Genomic DNA, 25,193 nt, shown 5'->3' with positions numbered 1-25,193 from the left:
AAATACACGGATGACCAGAGCTATTTACACTTTATCATAGCAAGGTCTCCAAGCAGCAAGGCCAAGTGCCACTGCATCACAGCTGAAAGAACGCTTTAGTGATTTACAGAGTTAAAGAACATTACAGAATTAATCTATCTCAGTGATTCTTTCATTGGAATTTATATGCCAGGTGTTCTGCAGAAACTTTGTGTACTGTACTCTGCATATTTTTCTCATTGCTGTACATGTCCTATAAGAACTTTTCCTAGTTCTTTCCTTGTTAAGGCTGTGTACTATAACACTCTCTGTCTCTATAGCGGAGCATATCACAACCATGTTTACGTTGCTCCCAGTGGGTTATTGCTGGGGCTCGTTGCACCAGGGAAATCCTCAGTCAGCCAAATGAAGTGTCACTCGATTTATAGAGTGGCTGAGCAATACTCCACCTGCATAATTTCTGTTCTCCAAATTTAGGCGTTCACCCTTTTGTTCTTTATATATCACTGCTTTACATGGTGGTGACTTATAGCAATGAAACAAAGTAATTCTTTTTATTGGCTTAAAAAATGATGCCCGATTGAGGAAATACTCTTTTTTTTTTAAAGTTGTGTTTATCAGATAAATAAAAGGATTCATCTTTAAGTGCATAAGTACAAGAATTGAACATTTTGGTTTTAAACGGTTACTTAAACTGCAACCTTTAAGAGTATGTCTATGAGGAATCCACCTGAGCATGAGCGTAGTATTGCCATGTGAAGAAGAACAAATTATGAACCACCAACTGTGCCTGATTAGTGCTGATTTGTATGGAAACACAACGTCATTGTTCGATGTCTTTTTACTGCTCTGAGAGAAGATTACTCTGCATACTTCTTAGCTTCTATAATCTGCCAAAAAGCACTAAGGAAGTGCCCATATTTTCCAGTTATTTGTTTTTTGCAGCAATTGGCTATGACTTTAACATGTGGGGTAATGAGACCATTTGGAGACAGAACGGGTTTGCTAAGCTAATTGATTATTGTACAGACATGACCAAGCCACACATAAATATGTCATTGCCTTGTTAGGAAGTGACATGCATGAATGCCTCCTGCACACAATCAGTGGCTGTCAGCAGCACATGTCTGCACTGTCCACACACACTCCATTTTTTCTAGGTGTTGAGAGATAAACATGTTCATTGCTTATGTTCAAGTTTATATATTTTTTGGACACTTATTTTGGCTCATTTTAAACTATATTGAATACCTGAAATAACTGAATTTTTTCAGTGACGAAAAGCGATAAAACTTACTTTTTTTTTTTAAATTCTTCATAGTAGGCTTGATGAGAGTTGCATGTTGCCCTTCCCTTTATTGCTATCCAATAGTTCAAGCTGAATCTTTAATTATTTTTTCTTAAATGTCATATATAAACTACTAGGATTTTATTTTTGAAATAAAAGAATAGCTAGGCACTGACTTTGTTAGTTACTTTTCCTGGTACATTGCGGGGTGTGGTGAAGTGTATAACGTCCACAAAATCTGCCATAATTTCCTGGCCATGAACTGAAATCATAGCACTTTTTGTGACATTCAGGGGGAAAAAACCTAGACAAAACCAGAACCTTAACTCTACTGTGGTCTTTAGACGCCTGCCAGATACTTGGCCTCTTCACTGTGCAGTTTCTTATACTATATCTGATCTGCTTTAACCTTCGTATGTAATTTCTAGAGTGAAATTTTGGCTAAAAGGGATGAACGTTCGACCAATAACCACAAGTTTTGTGCCAAAGATTTTTCTCGGAAATAGATGTCACCCCTTGTTGCTACTAGTTGGGGTTTAGATGGAAGTGAAAAATTGTCAAAGCTCTGTAGACAACAAGGTCTGCTTGGCTGGAGTGACCAAAAAAATGGGTGGAAAAAATGAAGGTGTGAACAGTTTTACTGCATACTGTACATCACACATTTGCTTTTCCTTCATCAGAATGAATGTTTAGAAAGAGAGGCCTTCTCAGAGTGAAACATGTTGCCTAAAAAGGATCGTGCAAATTTTTTTTGGTATATATATATATTTTTTTTGCTAAAGTGTCAACTCACATCTGTTCAAAGCCGGTTTACACACTGCCTGAACGATCACCGTCCACCAGCCATATAAACAAGTTCCCAGTGTGAGTGTGTCTTAGTTGGCCTTGAAATCCACTGGCTATGCCAACTCATTTACAATTGTAGAGCAGACAGAAAAAGCAGCTGTAAATAATCTGTACTTCCACTACTATATTTGTGCTCAACAACTGAAATATCCCTTTATTTTTTTCTCATAGGTTCATGAAGAACGGTGGTTCTGTTGTTGATGCAGTTACGTGGCAACAGTAGGTATTCTACCCTTTCATTTTTCTAAACCTAATCTAATTGCAGTTTACTTACTAGAGCAATGAAAAGAAGGTCTATAAATGCACCTCAAGATCCCCGGTAGGGTAAAATCATTAATTTAAATACAAAAAAACAGAAACTAGATTTGTAATGTTAAATTCAAAAAAAAGTATTATAGTATTTATACTTTATCATCCTTTTCACACCAAAATCACCAAGCTGCAAAACGACATTTAACAGCTTGCTGTGTATACCTCAGTCCATAATTGCTGACACCTGTTTGATGGGAAAGTGGGCACACACTAAAGCACACACTCCTTCCAAAAACATGCACACCTAATTTACTCCTTTCTTCCTAATCACATTAGGAACTATTACTTTGATGTGATGCAAAATAATTTACCCATGTCTGCATCTGGTTCCTATAGAAGTCAAGCTAGCTTAAATTAAACATTTGTTTTTAAATCTCTCTATACTGACACATATGTTTTGTAAGTTGATTTTGTTTATTTCTATGCAATACGTTGTGATGAATGGGTATAAAATGCAACAAAAAAAAAAAGAACGATTGTTAACAGAAATGAAAGCGCCAACATTTCATAGCCTTCACAGCCAGTAGTCACTGCCATTATTATGAAAAGGATTTGTTTGTTTGTTAGTCAGATTGAAACCAAGAATAGTATTTGGGTAATTCATTAGACTTCATCTTGAAGCTAAAATACTGTGTAGTTAATTCAACAGAATTGCTGCCATGCACTGCCATGCACCAAGTGCTTCATCCTAGTCAGTGCCATGGTGGATTCGGAGTCTTTACCAGGAACACTGGGTGTGAAGGACCAATAGACCCTGTATGGGATGACAGTCTACCTCAAGAAACCATGCAAACCTGCATACACTTTCACATCTAGGGCTAAATTAGTGTAATATATCTTCAGGTTGTAAATGCTTTATCTTATTCATATTGTAATATGAGCAGCATATTTTATCTCAGTATCTATCCAAATGGCTGTGCAAACAAATGTGTTTATTGTTAATCAATAACTTAATTTAAAAAAATGCTCATTCTCTGAAAGAAAAAAAAGCTTGATCAGGATGTTTAGTAAGTCAGCAGTATCTTGAGTTCTTTTGGATGAAGACCAACATTCAGAGTGGTCTGAGGTGCTTAAGTACTAAAAGAAAAAGCTTTCTAGAGTATTCTTACTGTAGTGTTTCTGGGACAGCATGGCTGTGTGTGTCTTAAAGCACATTTAATCAGCTTGTCCTTGGACAGTATTTGGATCAACAATTAATTGGATGCCCAAATGTGGTGAGTTCTTTTTGTTTCACACTTTGGAGTCTCACATGTGCTGTTAGCTTAATATGCTCTCCATATGTCTCCTTGCAGAAAAGTACTGATTCTACAAAGCTTTATTTATAGTTATTGCTACGTGCTTATTGTACTCTATGCTGCTTTGTGACACACTGTTTAATCGTGAGTTTAATTGTTGCAGTATTTAGAGCTCCTGATTTCTACATTAAGTGTATACAATATGTAACATAAGGGTATATATATAGGTTCTCTTTATCCCCCAGTTAGGTCATCTGTGTCTATAGAGAGACCTTGGGTTTGGAGAGCTTTATTCCCAAACCTACCAGAGTGTATTCATTAATCCAGAGGTTCACCCTAAATAAAGGAAACACGATGAAAAAAGCGGTATCTGTGGAAATAAAAACACAACACACACACTGGCAAATTCGAACCATATGCTTTCACACATTTACCTTTGGGATTAAACAGTTATTATACAGCGGAGACACCTTGACTTCCAACTTTCTTGACCTACTGAAATAAAGCATGTATTTAATGGAAGGTATTTCCTTAACAAAACTTGACTCTTTTTTTATCTGGAATATAAATAATACAATAGACTATTGAGAATAGCCTCATAGCTTTTCTTTTCCAGTATCAACAATGTTCTCTTCTCTTATCTTGTCTCACTATTTTGCAGTAGGTCATGAAACAGATGCAAAGTGTTAACATTTCTTAGCTATTTCTCTCTCTCTCTCTCTCTCTCTCTCTCTCTCTCTCTCTCTCTCTCTCTCTCTCTCTCTCCCTCTCTTTCTCTCTCTCTCCTTCTCTCTCTCTGTCTTCAATCTTTTTCAGTTCTTCAGTATTTTTATAAAATTGTACAATATGTATAATAATAATATGGCCAACATTGTCTGAGGGATGATCCCTACTGTAACGCACACCCTGACCTTGAAATACCACTAAAGCACAAGCTAAAGATAATGAGGAAGTCAGGCTGACTGAATGTTTAGTTGTGTTTGAAATATAAAGATAATGAAGATCAGTTGACTTCAGGTTTGTGCAGCCCCAGTCCCAGTGAGACTGTAAATTGTGAGGGTCAGTGTCAACACATGCTTAACAGTCCTTTATCTCTCTAAGACTTTCAAATGATTTGCTTAAAAAGAGTTCACAGAAGCCACCTGCTCTCCTGGCCCATTCACCATATGGTCAGCACCATCACTATTTACTCTGACTGTTCTTTCCTCGTTTGACATAACCAGATTTAAGTAAAAGCAACTCTGGATCTTGTCATTCCATCTGTCTTGACATCTTAATATTCTTCACATTGTAAATCTGTTAGTGGTTCTGTTCAGAAACCTGCAGGCTGACCTGGGCTGAGTTTCCAATAGCATCACAGCACAGACGTGATCATTAAACAGTGTAACGAGTATCATGTTGAACACCCTCTCTTGAAGTTTTATGCTCTTTTTTTTATATACTTTTAGGGAACTAGGCTTTTATCTATTATATCCTTTTGTCAAATTGAGCATGACATTGTATATTCTCTCTGGAATAGAGTAAAGCAGTGCCATTATCAGTATCTATATCTGTTTACTGCTTTAACCACCTTGCAGTCGAGCTTTCCAAAAACCACAAAAAGGATAAGATTAATAATATGTAAATAATGAACCTCATATCCATATCTGTACTTGTATCTGTTTGTTTCTAATGTATTCAGTATAATGTTCAAATGTATTCCAATGTATTAATGTATAATGTATTCAGAATGCTCTTACTATGCTGTCTCTTATATATTTTTTCTATGATGTACTGCTACAATTCTTACTGAACTGTCCTCTGGTCTGCAGTTTTTACATTGATCGGCGTGTGACTAAAGTGGAGGACTTTTTGAAGACACGCCTTCTGGACACACTGACAGACCAGATCAACAAGGTGTTAAAGGTGAGGTTGTATGCAAGAAAGTGTTTTCAGTAATGAAAGTCATATTGCTGATTGTTGTTCCTGTTTTATTTGAGTACATTGTGGGCTGCTGGTTTATTACTATGTTCTTCCCTAGCACCAAAGACCTAGGTTTGTTAGGGTCTGGCACTCAAATGCAGTAAACTCCCACTTGTCCTCATTAGCTCCTTGCATCTTAATTATCACACTGTGCCCTTTCTCTGGGGTGCAGCATTCTAACAAGCTGCAGTCGGGGTGGGCTATTGCTAAGGGAGCAAGGGTTAAGGCACAGTAGGGGAGTGGGGCTTTGAGCTGGAGTTTCAACTTACTTAATTTGTTTCTGTGCCACATCACACCCTAGCTGTTTTAGGAACAGTTCCTCTGGGGCTATGTTGTGCCGGGTTTCAAAAGAAAGCCGTCTCCCATGACTCTTTATCTCTGAATACACAGGTATCAAATTTTACATTTGTGGGGTTCACATCTGGATGAGTGTTCCCAATAAAGAATAAAAAAGAAAGAAAAAAAATTTACTCAATTTACAAACATCAAATAAATAAAAGCATTCATTGTTCTTTTGAGGTTAATTTGTAAACTTTATCAGTTATGCCTTCAGAACAAAAAGTTAAGATCGAAAGCTTGTTTTAGCCAACTTTTAAAAAGACAGATTTCTCAGATTAGTCATGTCAGACTCGTATCTATAGATGTGTCCAAAGAGATGATACATTACGCCCTTGGCCAATTTCAGGCAAATGAAGTATATGATCCCGAGGGTGTTTTTCTCTAGTCCTGAATGTTTGGTGTGTTCTGAGACATGGTTGCCAGCCTTAATGAAAGCCAACACATATTTTGTACTTCTCTGACATGCATATTATGTGAAATCTTTTCCCAAGTTTCATTTTGCATTAGCAGCACTAAAAAGTTTTTTTTATTTATTTTTTTTTATTTTTTTAATTCTGGGTGGATACCAAATACAGTACAACATTCATTTATCTTTGTCCAGTTGAGGTTCTCATGTGATTTTATATATAGTTAAAATTAATGACTTAAACTATAAAAAACTGCATACAAGATGACAGAGCATGATAACATGTAGACGATAAAATGATTACACTGCACTTAACACTGAAACTGAACCGTGGAACGTTAAAGAATTGGATGTTGTGTATTATCAACTATTTCCATTCCATAATCAGTTAATAACAAAACAGCAAATATTCTACAGGATCAAGATATTTGGCATCTTATCAAAAGTGACACCTAAGTGCTACTGATATTTTCTGTCATAATCCCTTGAGTTGCTTTGTGTTGTCTTGTGAACTGCATAACATAGTTCATTTCTAATCTCTCAAACTTTCCACTCCTTGACATTTTTCCTGACAAGTATTATTTTAAAAAATGTTTCATTCTGACAAAATTATTTCTGTTGGACTTGTTTGCAAGACATGTGATTAAATATCTTAATTCCAAACATATTCACTCTATTTTAAATGCCATTCTGTCTGGGTGGGAAGGGCGACCTTCCTCTCTTTATCACAGATGTCTGTATGACAGAAAAGTATTTCTCAAGTATTAGTCAATTTGTATTGTAGGACTGTTAAATAATATAAAAGTCCAACACACAGTGATTTGTTGATTCATCAAGTACATGCACAACACCAACATAATACGGATTCTTACCCAAATTGTTAAATTACAACAGTTACTAACCTCATTATTTACAGTATAACATTCTAATGACCGTGGCAGTGTGCGAAAGAATTTATTTTAGTTGATTGGTGACATAAATTCTAGCATCTCTGGGCTCTTTTAGTGAATGTGAAAATGACGTTACATACGGCTAAGTACAGTGACCCATACTCAGAATTCGTTCTCTGCATTTGACCCATCCAAAGTGCACACACACACCAGTGAACACACACACACACCCGGAGAATTGGGCAGCCATTTATGCTGCGGCGCCTGGGGAGCAGTTGGCGGGTTCGGTGTCTTGCTCAAGGGCATCTCAGTCGTGGCCGGCCCGAGACTCGAACCCACAACCTTAGGATTACGAGTCAGACTCTCTAACCATTAGGCCACGACTTGCCCCCTAGTTTAGCAGAACTATTTAAAAAGAATTGGACACGCAAAAATGTACCAGTTCTGCAAAACAAAGATCAGAGGGCTCAAAGGAGGATGTCAAAATCTGTGCAAGAAAAACAAACAAATCACAGCTGTATTAAACACTGAGGTGCAGAATGTCATTTCATATTGCGTTATTGAACAGTCTTGGTCTTGAATGGCGTGGAACAGCAAAAGAAGATGCTGAATGTTAATGTTGTGAGACAAGCACAATATAAACCAGACTGTTGGTGGAAATTAAATATCTTCTTGGGTTAATTCAATAGAATGCTTCATAAACAGCATGATTCCACAGAGCCACCCCCGTTTAATATCAAAAGCACAGGCAGGTGAAGTGAGCGGGTTTTTCTTTGCATACATTAATTCCCCAGATACTAAACAATTGTGAAGAGAATGGTATATCTTAACACTGTTTCTGAGCAGGTTTACGCCTAGTTTATCACATACACAAACCCAACACGACACTGTGTCATGTCAAGATGCACCACCACCACCACCACCACATGGATTTAGGAATGTGTCAGAGAATTTTTGTTGCCTCAGTGGCCTGTGTAGTCTCTGGCTGTCGAGGCCGTGAAGCATCTTTGGGGGGAGGTGGAACACACTATTTACAGCTAGTCCACACAGCTGTCCAATTTACAGCAAATGTGCAGGGCAATTATTTCCGTATGGTGCAACATTTCTGTACAATCCGTGTCCAGGAGAACACACGCTGTTCTGAAGACCAAACCTGGTGTACTATGCATCTAGATGGGTGTAGTTGTGTCTATTAATATTTAGTTTCAAAGTATTTATGAATGTGCTTTTTTTCTTTTGTGTAGATTGTGAAGATGCATGCTCCTGAGAAGAGGGTGTGGTTGGGAGGAGTTGGTCCTGCGTGGGCTGGAGGCATCAACAATTTGTCAGACACATTTGCAGCTGGACTATTGTAAGTAACATGCCATCATCCAATTAAGCTAATAATTATGTATGTTTAAACCAGCTGCTCAGGAAAAATTAAGCAGTAATTTCTTTGAAACTTTCTATGCTATGCTCTTTATTTTATCCACTAATTCTTCTGAAGTACACTACTGGTACATCCTGGAATATACAGTGTCCCAGGAAACCAACATTACAGGGGAAAATATTGAAATGGCAAGTTTTTAACTTAATGCTTAATGTGTTCATAATTTTTCTGAGGGTTGGAGGGGTTATAAATGCTGAAAATAGCAGATGATCTGATTGGATTTTGGAATTGATCCAAACATGATCAAGATCACAGCAAGATTAAATGTCTGAAACAGTTTATCTTTAATAGCTTCCTTTCTGTTTCACATACAAATTAAGGCATATTCAGGATGTTCAGATCACTCTATCTGTGATTATTGACACTGGAATGTCCGTGTGTCCACCTATGTGTCTGTCCAAGATTCTTGTTAGCATGGTACTATATCGCAAAATAAGTGGTTGAATGTTTCTTTTTTATTTGAAAGTCTCTTGTAACCAGCAGATGAACTGGTTGTATTTTTGTATGGATCTAAACAAAATCATATCTTCAATGGCATCATTCCTATTGAAGTTTACTATAAGAGTATTTCTGGCATACAAATTATTAACAAGAGGTTTCAAACTTGTCTTTTGCATCACAATTTGTGTTTTGAAATAAAATGTTTTTGAATACACATGTTGTATTTGATAATTATTTACTTCATGTTTGAATTATAATCAAGATATGCATTAACCCTGTGGAGCTGAACATTCTGTATTTTATATACACACACTGATTGATATTTTTTTATTAGGTGGCTAAACACTCTTGGCATTTCTGCAATGCAAGGAATTGATGTAGTACTTCGACACTCTTTTTTCGACTATGGTTACAGCCATCTAGTGGATCAGCAATTCAATCCTCTACCTGTAAGTTATAACCCAATCCTTGTTTTACAAATGCACTTTATGACGTTGTCAAATCAAACCAACAAGTGAATGCAAGTAAATAACAATTTTGTGCATTTGATGTTATATTGATATTTTGTGCACTTGATTTCAAGAATTCAGTTGATGATTGATTGAATGTTGTATCCAGTTTACACAGTATTGTAACTGTGTATTCCACAAATGAACATTATTATTTCTTATTCAGCAGTGAATTATTTTGCCATTATAACTGAATTATTATTTGTAATTTTTTTCTGTCTTTACTAGACAGGCAAAAAAAAAGGCAAGTGTTCCATAGTGACGTAAAAATGGAGAACCTCTGCTTTAAGGGCAAACAAATTAGTGCAATGTTAATAATGGTTAGAGACCCTGAAGCTATACTCTGTGCCTTGTGAAACCCTTTCAGTCACATGAGCTGAGTGTGTGAGACAGTTTCTTTTCAGTCTGATGCCTAGACACTTTGCAGCCTTTTCCCGTGGGACCTATTAGCCAAGATGAAAGGTGTTTAATGGTGTTGAATACTGGGCAGCTGATTGAGGTGCATTGAAACTCTAACCCTCTGTCAAATACCCCAGGACAGTGTCACCTGCCCCTCTCCCCCTCCACTGCCCCTAAACATGTCTACTTTGCTTGTGTGTGTGTGTGTGTGTGTGTGTGTGTGTGTGTGTGTGTGTGTGTGTGTGTGTGTGTGTGTGTGTGTGTGTGTGTGTGTGTGTGTGTGTGTGTGTGTTTGAGAGAGAGACTGCAAGATACTAACAGACATGCAACCTGAGCCTGGGCCACTCCACAGGTTGCAACTACAACTACATACAGCTCCTTTATGTTAGCAGGTCAGACCGGCTCTAGCTACCTTACTGTGTACTTCGGTCTCACACATTTTCTAGTGGTGAGCCTCGTAGACAGAGTAAACAGAAGACTTCAATTAAAATTCAATTTTATTTTGTGAACTCCTACCGCGCCTTGGCTATAAAACAGCTTAAAAGGCTCAGAGAATTGTAGTGCCATAAGTACAATGCCTTAGGGCAAAAGCCCATTTCTTTTATGGTGACTTTTCCTTCTTTCCTTTGCTTCATCACTCAACTGTTTTATATGGACTTGTTTGAATAGTCCTGAAATAGTAAGGAAGGGCTTTTATATGTCATTATTTTCCTTCTCTTTTGTTTTGACTATAGCACAAAGACTAAAAGATATTTTGAATTCATGGTAATAATTATTTCACTGTAAGAATTTTTTACTATTGAATATCAATGATAGTAAAAGCAGGAAATCAGGAAAAGGATTTGAGTGTCACTTAACACTGTTATTGGTAGGAGCATACAAATCTGAAAGTGTATCTGGAAGAGATTTTGATTCAATAGCAAAAAAAAAAAAAATGAAACAGGAAGCATGAGGATTAAATGGCTCAGGATGAGACTATACTACCTTTCATAATCATTGAGCTGCAGCTTAATCTAATTCAATTCAGATTTATGTCAGAGAAAGGAATTAGTGCAGATATTTTTTTAATAGCTATAAATAAATATCATGATAGAAATACTCAGTACTCTATCACTTTTCAAATTATGCATTAATAGACAAAATAAATTATCTTAGATTACAAAAAAATGTGAAAAGCATAGAATAAATGAATGAAAAACAAAATTTTGCTCTAAATGCAAAAATATTGTTAAATGTATATAATGTTAAATGTTTAATTCTCAAGCTATGTCCCAGGCTGGATTCAGTTTTGAAGCACAATTTGTCATCCTCTCCACAGGAACACTTGTTATATTCCAAGACCCTAATCCAGTCCATCTATACATGATCATTCTTCAAAATTTTACACAAGTTCGTTTATACATCCAGCATAAATTTGTTCTTCAGATTCAACTTTCATCAAATCATCTTCATTTTTCCTCTTTGGAAAGTCATTTTTCCTTCTCTTGGTTCAATATCTCCGGTCATTGCTGGGAAGAGCCACCTCCTGCTGCGATCACAATGCTTTAAACATAGCTGGGTGTCTGTGGTGACTGCCAGACTTCCCACTGTGAGAATTCGCAACAGGCCCAACCTGTCGGCCTGTAGAAAAATTTATGTCTAGACGCACTCTCTTTAATCATTTAGTCAGTCCTGCAGTGCTAGCCCAGGATATCTCCCTCCCCGTCCTTCTCCATCCCACCACACAAACACTGACCTCCTCTTCCAAGTCCCTTAACCAACCATTTTACATATTGCTTTTCCTTTTGGAAATTAATTTCTAGGAAATGAAGCAAAGTGTGTGAGGTAACTGTTGCCACAATTTGTCATCAGTGGGACATATCTGGTAGTCTTACTGGTGCAATAGGCCAGAATGATTAGGATTTATTCTTGTGTTCCATCATCTGGAAATGTACTTACTTTACATACAAATTCAGTTGTGTGAGTTGCTGAAAACTTGGGTAATGCTTTTAGATTCCTTAATCTGATATTATTAATATAGTAGTTAACATGAACAAACAATGGACATAACTAATAACGATTGTATTTTAATAATAAAGTTAAGACCGAAAATCAACATTTGCATACATTTGCATGAACCTAAATTGATCAGCAATAGCCAATTTGTACAGCATGCCTAAATATTTGTCATGGATTGGTATAAACTTTAATTAATGCAGGTGTATTTATTTACCTGCCAGACAATCACCAATTAATGTGTTTCTAACTAATTCCATTACATGTGGTTTCAATGCTAAAGTTTATTGTTTGTTAATGTTAATGTTAAGGGCTAATTGCTGCCTCACAGCTCCAGGGTCTTTGGTTTGATCCTGAGCTCAGGTTACTGTCTGTGTAGAGGTTTACATGCTATTTGTGTGGGATTCCTGTGGATTCTCCGGGTTTGTTCCACTGTCTAACAACATCCAGGTAGGTGGACTGGCTATGCTAAATTGTCCTAAATTGTGAATGCGTGTATGGTTCCCTGCAATGGATGCTCCCCAGCTGGATAAAATTCTTCCACCTTCACTGAGTGTAACTGGGATAGGTTCTGGATACAGGAACTGTGATCCTGATTAGGGTAAAGAATTTTACCGAATATCATTAAATGAATGAGTATTTAATTATAGTGTAGTTTTTGTAGGCTCAAGACTTTTCAGCCATTGTATTGCATTTACTGTCTGTACAGTATATTACAGCAGTAGAATTTTAATCAGATTCTTGTCTCTACTACAGGAATATAAATACTATATCTGATATTTTAATACATATAAAAAATAATGTCTGACTTTTTTGACAGCTGAGGAATATTACTAATCCGGTTACTGCACACAAATGCACCACACGTCTGTCTTTAGGGAAGGCTGGCTTGGTCTAGGCATTCCAGAGGATTATTAGTACCATAGTGCTGGGAATTGATGTCCAACACACCTTCCATTCTCTTCATGCCCACTGGCAGAGAAGTGTAGCCATCTGGTCATCCATCATTCCAAGAATCATAACATATAAGTATTCAGTAACTGCTTTCCTTTAGGGTGAATCCAGAGCCAATCCAACAGTGAGAGGCAGGATTACACCCTGAATGGGATGCTTACACTTTGTAGGGTGCAATGTACATTTGCATACACACATTTATTCGCACTTAGGGATATTAAGAGTTCACCCACTACAGTGTTTTTGGAAGGCGAGAGGAAACCAGGGAACCTGGGGGAAAATCTTGAGGAGAGTATGCACAGAAAGGTTGTATATATATGTATATATGTATATGTATATATATATATATATATATATATATATATATATATGTATATGTATATATATACATAGTGAATAGCATACATCTTACTGCATGTAGAATACAGAGAGACTGTCCTACTGCTGAGACTAACTTTTACCCTGCTAGCCATAGCAGATCCTATACGGTACTTGCTGCCGGAGCAAATTAAGTTAATGTTTCCCTGAAAAAGGAGCCTTTAAATGATCCCACATGCAGGATTGCATGGGAACTTCCTGATTCACATATTCTGCTCTGAATTCTTTCAATTAGGTGTTGAAATTGAAAAGTAATGAGATTTTACTGAAGTTTCTGACAATGATGGTTCGAATTAAACCATTCTTAACTGATTTGTATATATTTTGAAATATTGGCTTAAGCTCAGTGTGTTCAACTCTCAAATACAAAATGCTTTTATAGGAGCATATCGTGTTTGGCTATGACTTTAAAAAGAGTCACATGAAATTTCGGCTTTTCAAACTCTTGTGAAAGTGATTAAAGTGGATCTCTTTTAGCATCTACAGTATGTACACAAGAACAGCGTGTAAATTTTATGTTTGCACTTGGGTATAAATGAGATTAATTCAACTGATTAAGCAGGATTTTCGTGTTGGTGTCAACTTTTAGACCTAATTAGAAGAATTACAACATCACTCACTAAGAGCTAAGTTCCTTTACAGCTTGTATATTGTACAGTATTAGATTTTTGAAGAACATGTTCTTTCATCTTTTGTTAACAGTGTTATATATTCACAGCAAAGTACAAAAGTGCATTTAGTTGTCCTCATTGACATGACATGACATGAATAGCAAATGTTCATCACATTGCCTTGAATCCAGTCAAGCATTTTGTTGTAGTCAAAAGAGAAATGCTTCCCTTCTTTGTTGTTCCATGCTTAGAAAAGGAAAAGCTTCCAAACAATATCTGTAGTGATATTTCTCCAATTGGTCGTCCAAGAAAATGTCTCTTTCAATAAAAGGCTGAGGCATGGGTGGGCTTGTTTAACCACAGGATAAAAGAGCACACATCTCCTTCAGTCCCTCCAGCAGAGGAGGCTAATATGAGAAAGGCACACTACAGCTGTGACTCTCTATTTGTTTTTCACACTTTTCATCTCTAATTTCCGGCAAATATGTCAATCTTGCCACACTAATTTTCTTTTTAGATTTGAAACACACTAGGATGAATAGCTTGCCACCTGCAGCCAAATAAACTCACTCTCTTCTTTTTGTATTTGAACCAGAAGCATCCTGCATAAGAATCACTTTTCTTCTTAAATGTTGACCTTCACCATTCTCCTAATAGAGCAGCTTATATTAACCTAACATATGTGTTGACGTGCTGGTTCCTGTACCAATAAGTCAGTAGGTCATTTTTTTGTAACATGTGGTATATGTGTATGTTGTTGTTGTAGGATTACTGGCTGTCTCTGCTCTTTAAGCGTTTGGTGGGTCCCAGAGTGCTGGCAGTGCAAGTTGCTGGGCTCCAAAGGAAGCCGCGTCCAGGGAAAGTGATCCGAGACAAGTTACGCATCTATGCACACTGCACAAGTTTTACCAAGTATGTTAACTAGTATATTCTTTAATTTCTAAAGTTATTTCAGATTTTTAACTATTTATGCACTGTATTTATACCACCACAGTTGGGGTGGTTATGCATTAACTTTTCCCTACATCAGGTTTTATTGTGTGAGTGATGTGTGTTTGTTGCTACCGTACAATAAAGAGTCACTAACACAGCCCATAGCGGTTAAAATAGTACTTCATGTCTGCTTATGCTCAAGGTTATTAATTTCTGGCTCCAGACACCATCTCTTTCAGAGTGACTGCCCATAAAATTTAACAATTATCAATTATCAAGTATGCAGGGGCCTTTTCTACTGTCACTGAGCTGGTGAAAGAAAGTAGAAGCCTTTATTCCAGCATCCCAGTATTAGCACAATAGGAGGGTCTGTCTCTAGAACAGATAAAAAATGCCACCATCCCCTTTGATGGTTATCATTTACTCCAGGATGATGTACATAGGGCTTGCTGGCTTGTCAGCAGCAGTGTTGGCTTACTGACCACAGTCCTCCTCCTGTCTCAGCTCAGTTACTCCAGCCTCCTCCTGGCCCCTTGCCCAAGCTTCTTGTTCTCTCATCAGTATATAATATTTATTGTGACAAACTATATGAAATGTAGTATTGAGATTTTTTATAGTTCTTTAATGCTCAATGTTGAATTATGATGAACATTATCATAGTGTCAATGTGTGCAGAAATGTGACACTGATTATTTGCTTAGATTAATGAATGCCTAAGGATGTTATTTTATGGCCATAAAATTGTTGGAGAAAGAACTTATAGAGTGAGATAGCTAGAAAAAACCTTAAGGCATAAACTGCATTACTGTTTCAGATTACAGCAATGTAAAGTGGAAAGGCACAGGCTGCTTACAACAACAACAACAACAACAACAACAATAATAATAATAATAATAATAATAATAATAAGAAGAAGAAGAAGAAGAAGAAGAAGAAGAAGAAGAAGAAGAAGAAGAAGAAGAAGAAGAAGAATCTTATTAATGCGTACTTAGTATAGATTGGGATTTGTTACAATTCTCATGAATTCTATTCGAGCAGCAAATTGACTTTTGGTAGTTCCAAAGAGACTGAATTCAAAAGGCCATAAAAATTTGCTTTCAAATATATTTTCATTCTGGTAGTAACTCGATAACTCATCATGTGTGTATACAAAAGTCCACCCACATCACTCCCCAACCCACACACACAAAAATACACATGTGTAAATGTGTACATAGTTTATATACATGCACATGGGACAAATTAAAGGGAAAACCCAAGTAACTTGTCTAGTAAGATGCATTAGAGTGCTTTGGCAGAGATTCTGCAAGTGTCTGGAGCTGTGTTGAAATAATTCTAGCAAAAGATTTTCCCTACATTGGTGTTTTAATACTGGTAGCGAAGAGTGCCGTTTGACATGTAGGTACAAATTTTTATAGGCGTTTAGTTCCGGTCACTGCGAAAGTTAGAGCATATGATCTCCATAATATTTCAATTTCAATAATCACCGAACAATTCAATGACTACTTGTGCCCTGTCGACAGAGGCACTGTCCTTAGGATAGCAATGTTTCAAACTAGGATAAAGGTTTTCAGCAAAAGATATATAGATAGAAAGACTGAGAGATAGAAGGAGGGAATCTTATTGAAAACATGCCCATGTTCTTTTTTCCAGTTTACTGGCACCAGACACAATATGGTTTGTGCTCTCCATATTTTCCTTGAAACATTTTGCTCAAATTAAACAAAACATTAAATGTTTATGTCCCTTATGCAAATGCATGAAAAGTACATTGTTTCAAAGTCTTGGACAGTGTTTATCACCATCCAATCTGTTTGTCTGGTCTAATGCAGCGAGTTGGAAAATCTCTGCAAAATTCTACTAAAACTGAGACACCACATACATATCGAATATGGGTTGTTTTACTTTTGTTCCTTGGCCTTTTTCAAGTTTACTTTAGTTCCACAAGCTCTATTCACTGTATGCCAAGGTGTAAAGGAACACATGGATGAGAGGCCAGGCTGGTTGCACGCAGAGAGATTACTAACAGGCTTGTCTGACAAAAGCCAAGCTCTGACCTGTTCACTTGCTTCTTTGCAACATATGTTATTCACTACTGCAATGTTGTTCCTGTCTTTACATTAAAGCACTTATTTATCCTTATGTTTGTTTTATCATTTTCCCAGATAGTTATCTTTGTCTTATATCCCCAAAGGCTTAGTCTTCATCATTATTAACCCAGTAACCTAAGTACAGTTCTTGCTGAATAGTTGAATATGTTGGATGTTGAATAGTTACTGCAACAAGCACTATATTACACAACAGGCAAAGCTGTTAACCCTCAAATCTGATTTTATAGGGGTTTATATGCTTAACTATGAGAGTGAACATTATCCTTTATTCTTATCCTTGTAAGGGTATCTTCTGGCTATGTATAAACACTTTTTGATGTACTAGTACAGTCAAAATAAAAGACTGGTTTAATGCTTGAATAAAGCAGGGCAGATTAAATCTGCATTATGCAGTTCTTCAAAAACCGTTGTATTTCTGGATACATCTGCATTGTTAAAGTGGAAAGTACAGGCAAACGCTATTACAACTAAAGTATTGACAACAATAATTACAGTAGATTGTATGAGAAGGAATTATATCTTATCTCGTTAAAATAAGGTAAATGTTTAGAGGGTTTGTTTTGGTTTTGCTATGCTGAGAAGTAATTGTTTAAACTCACTGCATGTTTCTTTCGTCACTTCTGTGTTGTCATCCCCTGCAGTCATAATTATGTCAGAGGCTCCATAACAATCTACATCATCAACTTGCATCGATCAAGAAAGAAAATAAAGCTGGCTGGGACATTACGGAATAAAACAGTTCACCAATATCTGTTACAACCCTTTGGAGCTGATGGCCTTCACTCAAAGTAAGTGCATTAATTGCAAAAAAACAACAACATGGAAATCCTTCGTATGCATTTGAATAAAGTAGACTATATAGACTATGCTAAATGTTGCCCTTGTTGGAAGAAGCTGTAGAAACTGAACTGAACTTATTTTTAACCACTGGACTTTTGAAATTGTGTTTATTAGCTTGTCGTTAGATAATCTTTGGTTATAAGTTCATTCACATATAAATAACCTCAACTGGGACAATTTAGAGAGATCACAAGATACTTTGTTTATTCACTAAACAGTTTAGCTTAGTTGTGGTATTGAATATCTCTCACTCTATGGTCGAAAGAAGAGCTGAGCTAATTGTTTTCTAACATAATATTAAGCTTCTAAACTAAGCATTCTAAATAGCAAGGGAAAAGAAGCAGAGCTGGACCTGGGTTACAACAACACAGATCTAATCTAGCCAAATATGGATATGAGGATGGTCCCATTGCAATAATATCTGATTGTGAAAAATTACTTTTCCTTATCTGAGATCCTTATCTGAAGAAAAGAATTCAAAGCAAGTTTATTTAGATGCATGTGTAATTTATACAACATTATTTTAAATCACGTTTAATAATATTATTGACATGTTGGGGGGGGGGGGGTCGAGGAGGGGTTAGTTATTGTTATCTTATTATTAGTTGATACCTTCAAATAGCATTTTTTGAGGGGTTTTTTTTTGCGTGTGTGAAAAGAGGCATATGATCAAGGAGGATATGCAGGATATTTTTTGCAACTGGAGTTAAAATCAGCCTTCATCAAGTGTTGTAACTGCTTATGTGAAAAGGAAAGCCTTTTTTCAGAAGTATTTACTGCAATATACATAACCAGATAATATATATATATATATATATATATATATATATATATATATATATATATATATATATATATATATATATATATATGTATATATATATATATACATATACATATATGTATATACATACATATATGTATATATATATATATATATATAGATATATATATACATATATATATATATATATATATATATATATATATATATATATATATATATATATATATATATATATGTATGTATATATATATATATATATATATATATATATATATATATATATATATATATATATATATATATATATATACTAGGGCCCACTATGTCCCAGAGAACGGGTCTATGTTCTTACTATGAAATTGCATAACTATAAAGTTTACTGGTGAACTTAGCTGCAAATAAATGCATATCTTTTTTGTCAAATCTGCTTAATCTTTGTACATATCCATTATATATTTACTTGTATCCCATATATAGTATAATATATCGAATGGAGTGAATTTGGTTGTTCTCATTTATCATGAATTGCAGCGGACATGACAGACGGAAACTCCACATCAATTTCTGTAGATTTATCAAGGGAAAAAATGAAAGGAAAAAAGATAAATTGTATTTGAAACGTGCTTTCACTTACTATGCTGTAAATGTCCAGAAAATACCGAAAGCGATTTCAAGGACTTTCTTGAAGCCAAGAACAAAACATTTGCTATCAAAATTGACCATAAAATTGGATTAGTGTAATAACTTTGTCTTGGCTTATTGAAACTGAAAACAAACTGACGATGCAGTGATAAGTTACTTCCCCGAGTACAGTCCCTGGTAATGGTATAATGAGTGATTAAATGATTTGGTGTTCTCAGTTTCATGTGTTTTTGAAATTGAAGTGCAATTCCTGCAGTATTGAAATCTATTCTGTAGTGATAACTACAAATTTCTTTAAGTGAGTTCAAATGAAATTAAATCATTAAAAGTGAAGAATGCAGCCATACCAGATGTTGTGGAAATAACCAGGTCCAATATTTCAGTTGCATTTTTAACATAATTTCCACAAAGGTAAATGAAACAGAATATTCTGTAGAATTGCAAAGGCCCACTGCTAATTATATCTAACACTGTAATCCATCATACAGTTCATTATGAAAACATAAACGTAATTACTTCTATTGATACATTAGTTGCCATGTTGAACAGCTATACTCAATTTACCATAATATTTGTCAAGGAACTATGAAGAATGTTTAGGTAATTTGTTCTGTTTTGAGAACTGAATGCCAGCTTCTTTTCAGTTCTTTTCACATATACCATTATTTGACTGTGCCATACTTTCAGCCTTCACAAATCTTTCAGATTAAATGCTATTCAATGTTTTTACCTAGATCCAAAATGACAGTTTAAAACCTGTGGTCATGCTATTAATTAACTCAGTCTTCCCGCAACACATTCTTTCTATAGTAACAGAAAAATATATAGAGTATTTGTCTCTTTTGCAATTCTCCATGGTCCATATGGGCTGAATCAGTATCTCCCAGTCCAAATTGAGTGAGTAACATATACACATATGCTATAATGTTACGCATGCCACATTCCAGTGCTAAAATCCTCTATAAAGCAAGCAGCCAAATGTTCATTTTGTGGGATTACACTTGACCACTCTCAGATATTTAGTCATTTGGACTTCACAGATGTTCTCTTTTGGGTAACAGAGCTGCTGATTTATGTAATGTCCTCTGTGGAAAATGTTCCTAACAAATATGACGAATACTGAACTATTCAATCTAGCATGCTTCTTTTGTTCAAAAGACTGTCTGCAGCAGGTGTGGTTCGGGATGAATAAGAATATTTGAGATTATATAAAAGAGAATGTTATAATAAAATGTGTAAAGTAAATAAATTTCCATATGTTAGAAAACAAAGGCTGTAACACAAGGCTAGTGACACAAAATGTTGAACAAGTTAATATAGTTACCTACTAGTTTGTACTACAGGAGTAACATCAATTTGTCTGCTAGAGAGCCATGAATTTACACATTGCATTTGTAGGAAAATTAATAAAATAAGCATTACTGGTAATGATAAAAAACTGACTGTAAGTGACCACCCCTATTTAGTTATGCAATAAGTTTATCTCACAACAATGCTAACAATTTAAATTAGAACCCATTTAATATTGTGTAATAAGTCTGCGAAAAAAAAGTAGTTCCTGTAATCACATTATAATTACATATAATCAATCATTCCATTACCAGCCTCTCTTTTTTTTTGTCTTGAAGTTACCAAGACAAAAAATAAACCTGTCCTGAAGACAGCTTTTCTCAGACTGTTACAAAATGCTGACACAAATATTTTATAATTATACACAATTTTCAATTATTGTATTTTTAATTGAATTTGTTGCTGCTATAAAACAATAAGACATACATTAACATGACCATTGAAGCTGGAACTATACAGAAGGAAAACTGGAGCTGTACAGAAAATGAGTCAACACATTCTGACCAGTATGATTTGAGAATTTAACAATGCTGTGATATAAAGATATATGGAGTGTTTTTTTAATATAGTAAATTATATATATATATATATATATATATATATATATATATATATATATATATATATATATATATATATATATATATATATATATATATCTTATACATATCAAGAAGCCATGCTGCACTGTTGATGTGCTGCTTATGTTAAGTTTCCTGTTTATTAATCTCTCCATCTCTGAGTTAGGCAAATACAGAAATGCCTATATACATTTCTCTCTTGTGGTTGTGCTATGTGGTCATAAATGCAGAAAGAGCAGACTTTTGGCTCCATATTTATAAGTGCCCTGCAGAGCTTTGTCTTGTCAGGACACTCTCTCTCTTTCACATGCTTCCATGTTTAGCCAGGAGCTCCTCTGGGTCAGCATATGAGCATATGGAACCATTAGGACACTTAAATTTAATCATATTTTTCGGAAAGCAAAAAAAATCCCCTCTGTCTAAGTCCTAAGTGATGCACAGTATACTGTGTGCTTACATACCCATCTTTTCTGTTTTCAACTCAGAGTATAAATCCTGTCTGAGTTTAATTGTGAAGATCAACAAATACTCTTTGGCATGGCTTCTGAAGCATGCTGTGTCACACTGCATCACCACGCAACCTGCAGTGTATTGCAGAGAGATTCCAGGCCCACGGGCAACATGCTGGATTAAAACAATTCCAACATCCTGATCACTTCAGTCTGTGGTATCACAAGGTGGAATGAGATTTTTAAACCGATCTTTTATCTGTAAATAGCCTATCACTGCACACTGTAAAAAAATAGCCATGAGCATGAAAATGTTGTCATTCTGTCAATGAATGAATGAGTGAGTGAATGAATGAATGAATGAATGAATGAATGAATGAATGAATGAATGTTGGGGCTATTTGTTAATTTTTAATAGTATGGCTTTTATTCAAATGTAGTTTGAAAAAAATATAAATTGGATTATTATGTATACTTCTCATTTACCTGTTAGTTATAAACAGTCAAATTTTGTCAAATAAGTATACCACAAGATCTACGGATTCTAAGGATTTTTATTCATTTTAGCCCAAATAATCCCCCATGTCTGGTGATTTTCCAGTCCAGTAAAAGTGTCTGGTGTTCCATCGTGCTCACTGAACAATTCCTACACAGTAATAGACTGTAGACTGAGACTGGGAATGTCAGTGGGAATGTGGGAATGTCTGTGTTGTGTTCTTTTTGGACACGATGCCCAAAAGCCAACCTCTGAGTCTGATGACCCAAGTTTCATTATTCCAGATGTTCTGGTAATGTGCTGCTATGTGTGCTACACTGATTTTCAGACTGAATCTATTCCTGCGTAGAAATTTGACGTTACTTGCTTTACTTTGTAGCAGTACCTAAAATGTCGCATTATGTAACTGTGGCGCCATCAAGTGGAGGAGCACAAAACTACCTATCTATCTATCTATCTATCTATCTATCTATCTATCTATCTATCTATCTATCTATCTATCTATCTATCTATCTATCTATCTATCTATCTATCTATATTATATAACTTTATATTTATATATTTATTTATATTATAGCTCTTCATTGCAGTGTTGTTAGTTTTCCAGATTGGATCATTTGCTCTACTGAATCAGCTGCTGACCCACTTACCCCACACTCTGTCTGTGCTCTGCAGGTCTGTGCAGCTGAATGGAGAACATTTGGACATGTTTGACAGTGACACTTTCCCTGAGCTGAAACCACGGACACTTCGAGCAGGTCGAACAATACTCATGCCCCCAGTTTCCATTGGCTTTTACGTCATCAAGAATATCAATGCAATTGCCTGTCGCAGATAATACAACATTCAGATGCTCTTTCAACTGAAAATGAACTGCCCTTCATGTAAGCAAGGGTTGCACTGAATCCCTTTTGAAAATAACCCTTCTCTTCACTTTACAAGAGCAACACTGTTTCTGATTTTTCTCCTGCATTTTTTCTTCCTCCAGCTGTCACTTTGGTTCGTAGAATTTCTTGTATTTTGAGGGATATCAAGAAGACTGTAATCAAAAACATACATGTCCGTAATCCACCCAGTGCTTTGGTTTTGTTTGGTCTAAATGTCTTATTGTTATTGGAATGCTGGTCATCCTTGAGGATAATCTAATAATAACTAATATTACATAAAATGTAAACAAAATAATACAATTTTAGAATACAAGTTGTAATATCAGATGTTCTATGCTGTAGTAGAAAACATGACAGTTCACTCCATGTAATGAAAACTCATCCATGGGAAAATCTACTTTTTGTCACTACACCATAAAAAAATCTTGGTATGCTACAAAACCTTAAGGTGTAGATTAGTGTAATCATAAAAAGTTTATTCTTTTATTCAGTCTGATTATTCCAGTTATTTGCTATCAGTTCAGAGTAATTATCATTTTCTTTCAAATTGTTAACTGGACATAGAGCCTGAACAACAAATGTGACAAAAGTAACTGTATTCAATGTCTGTTTAGCTCAGGAAATGAGTAACAATCTTTTCTCATTTTTATTTAGTCCGCTTATTGCTTTCCTCCCTTCATACTGTACATTATTGGTTCTATACCTGTGCATGTTATTCAAACAGACACACCCATTGTACATTACCATAACACTGTATGCCTTTTTCATCTTTTTTCTTCAATCTCAGGCTCGATAAAAAACTCTTTCCGAACTGTACCCAGCACTACCTTATAGAGTATATTGTGTAAACAATTGTACAGTCGATCCCTTGTGCTGCTAGATGTTTGGTGAATATTAAGCTTGATGAGTAACAATGTATTTTTAACAGATATGAGCAGAATTGTTCTGTGTACATATGTTTTTCATAGATGTTTCGGTGTGTGCTGTTTCTTTACATATATTATTTATAGAAATATATATTTGTATATATTTTAACCTGATAAGGAGGAAAATCAAATATTTTAGTTCAATAAATTGTTTATCATTTATTTCACTTATTTTGTTTTGTCATATGAGATTCCTTAACAAGCAGGGGCTTCTGTTTAGACAAGAAATACAATTTTTGTAATGAATGCTAAGATAATTTGTAATAATTATCTTTTTATATAATTATCAAAAATACTTGTCATTTCAATCCTGGCTGCAAAGAGTTTTGTTTCTAGTTTATAATGAGTCACAAGTTAAATGGAATGAATCCATGTTTGAAAGTAATCTTTCAAATATATTTGTTAGGCATATGAAGTGTTTTTATTTGATAATAATGTCCAGTCATGTTTATGTTGGTGTTGAAATAAGCATTGTGATAAGCACTCTGTTGATACATAGCAAAACAATAACACAGCATGGTTCACTATTAAGGGTTTGTCTGAAGTCAAAGTCAGTGCTTGAAGTTATAAAATAGAACCTTCTTTCTTTTATGAATAAGTTTACTGATTAAATGGGGTTGTTAATATTTAATTTTTTTTTGCCAAATCAGTGTTTTATTGTATAAAATGTCTGTGTTTGAACATTATTTGACTAAATATATTTACAGTAATAAAATAATAATTTAAAATGTACGTTTTATTGCAGTTGAACTAAATTACAGTTTCAATTTTTTTTTATTATTAATGCATATCAGCAGTATTTAGTCAGTGGGTTATTGGACAGTGTTTATGAGAATTTATTCAGAGCTTATTCAATGTTTGTGTTTTTTATATACAGTATATAGTGTTTAGCGGTGTTTAATTAGGCAGGGAGATTTTAGTCATTGTTTAGGCCATGAGTTTCTAGGCAGTATATTTGAGCTGAGATTTTAGACATTGTTTAGGCGGTGAGTATTAAGTCATTTTTTAGGTAGTGAAATTTTCACCAGTGTTTAGGTGCTGAGTTTCTAAGCTGTGCTTGTGCTCTGAACCATTGTGCTTCCTGTGCATCCTCTCAAAAGTATTTTAGATACAATGCATTTTCTTAACAAAATAATGATTAATAACTCTAATTATTATATAATAAATTTAAGCACAAATGTAAGACCGAATGTTCTTTATTTATTTATTTATTTATTT

At 35.2% G+C, this 25,193-nt stretch overlaps 1 protein-coding gene across 1 annotated transcript in view; it reads left to right on the top strand.

Annotated features, from left to right (window-relative positions):
• Positions 1-25,063, top strand: part of hpse2 (heparanase 2) — a 48,546-nt gene extending 23,483 nt beyond the window's left edge. Inside the window, exons 6-12 of the mRNA XM_027141912.2 lie at positions 2,285-2,332; positions 5,472-5,565; positions 8,502-8,608; positions 9,462-9,576; positions 14,740-14,885; positions 17,659-17,805; positions 22,838-25,063. Coding sequence (XP_026997713.1) covers positions 2,285-2,332; positions 5,472-5,565; positions 8,502-8,608; positions 9,462-9,576; positions 14,740-14,885; positions 17,659-17,805; positions 22,838-23,000 — 820 coding nt within the window. The 3' untranslated portion in view covers positions 23,001-25,063. The remainder of the gene's footprint in view (positions 1-2,284; positions 2,333-5,471; positions 5,566-8,501; positions 8,609-9,461; positions 9,577-14,739; positions 14,886-17,658; positions 17,806-22,837) is intronic.
• Positions 25,064-25,193: the final 130 nt, after the last annotated feature.

The sequence above is a fragment of the Tachysurus fulvidraco genome, chromosome 4 (genome assembly GCF_022655615.1).
Source record: "Tachysurus fulvidraco isolate hzauxx_2018 chromosome 4, HZAU_PFXX_2.0, whole genome shotgun sequence".
NCBI classification, from domain to species: Eukaryota; Metazoa; Chordata; class Actinopteri; order Siluriformes; family Bagridae; genus Tachysurus; species Tachysurus fulvidraco.
The sequence above is the reverse complement of the archived record's forward strand: the minus strand, read 5'-3'. Positions and strand labels throughout refer to the sequence as shown.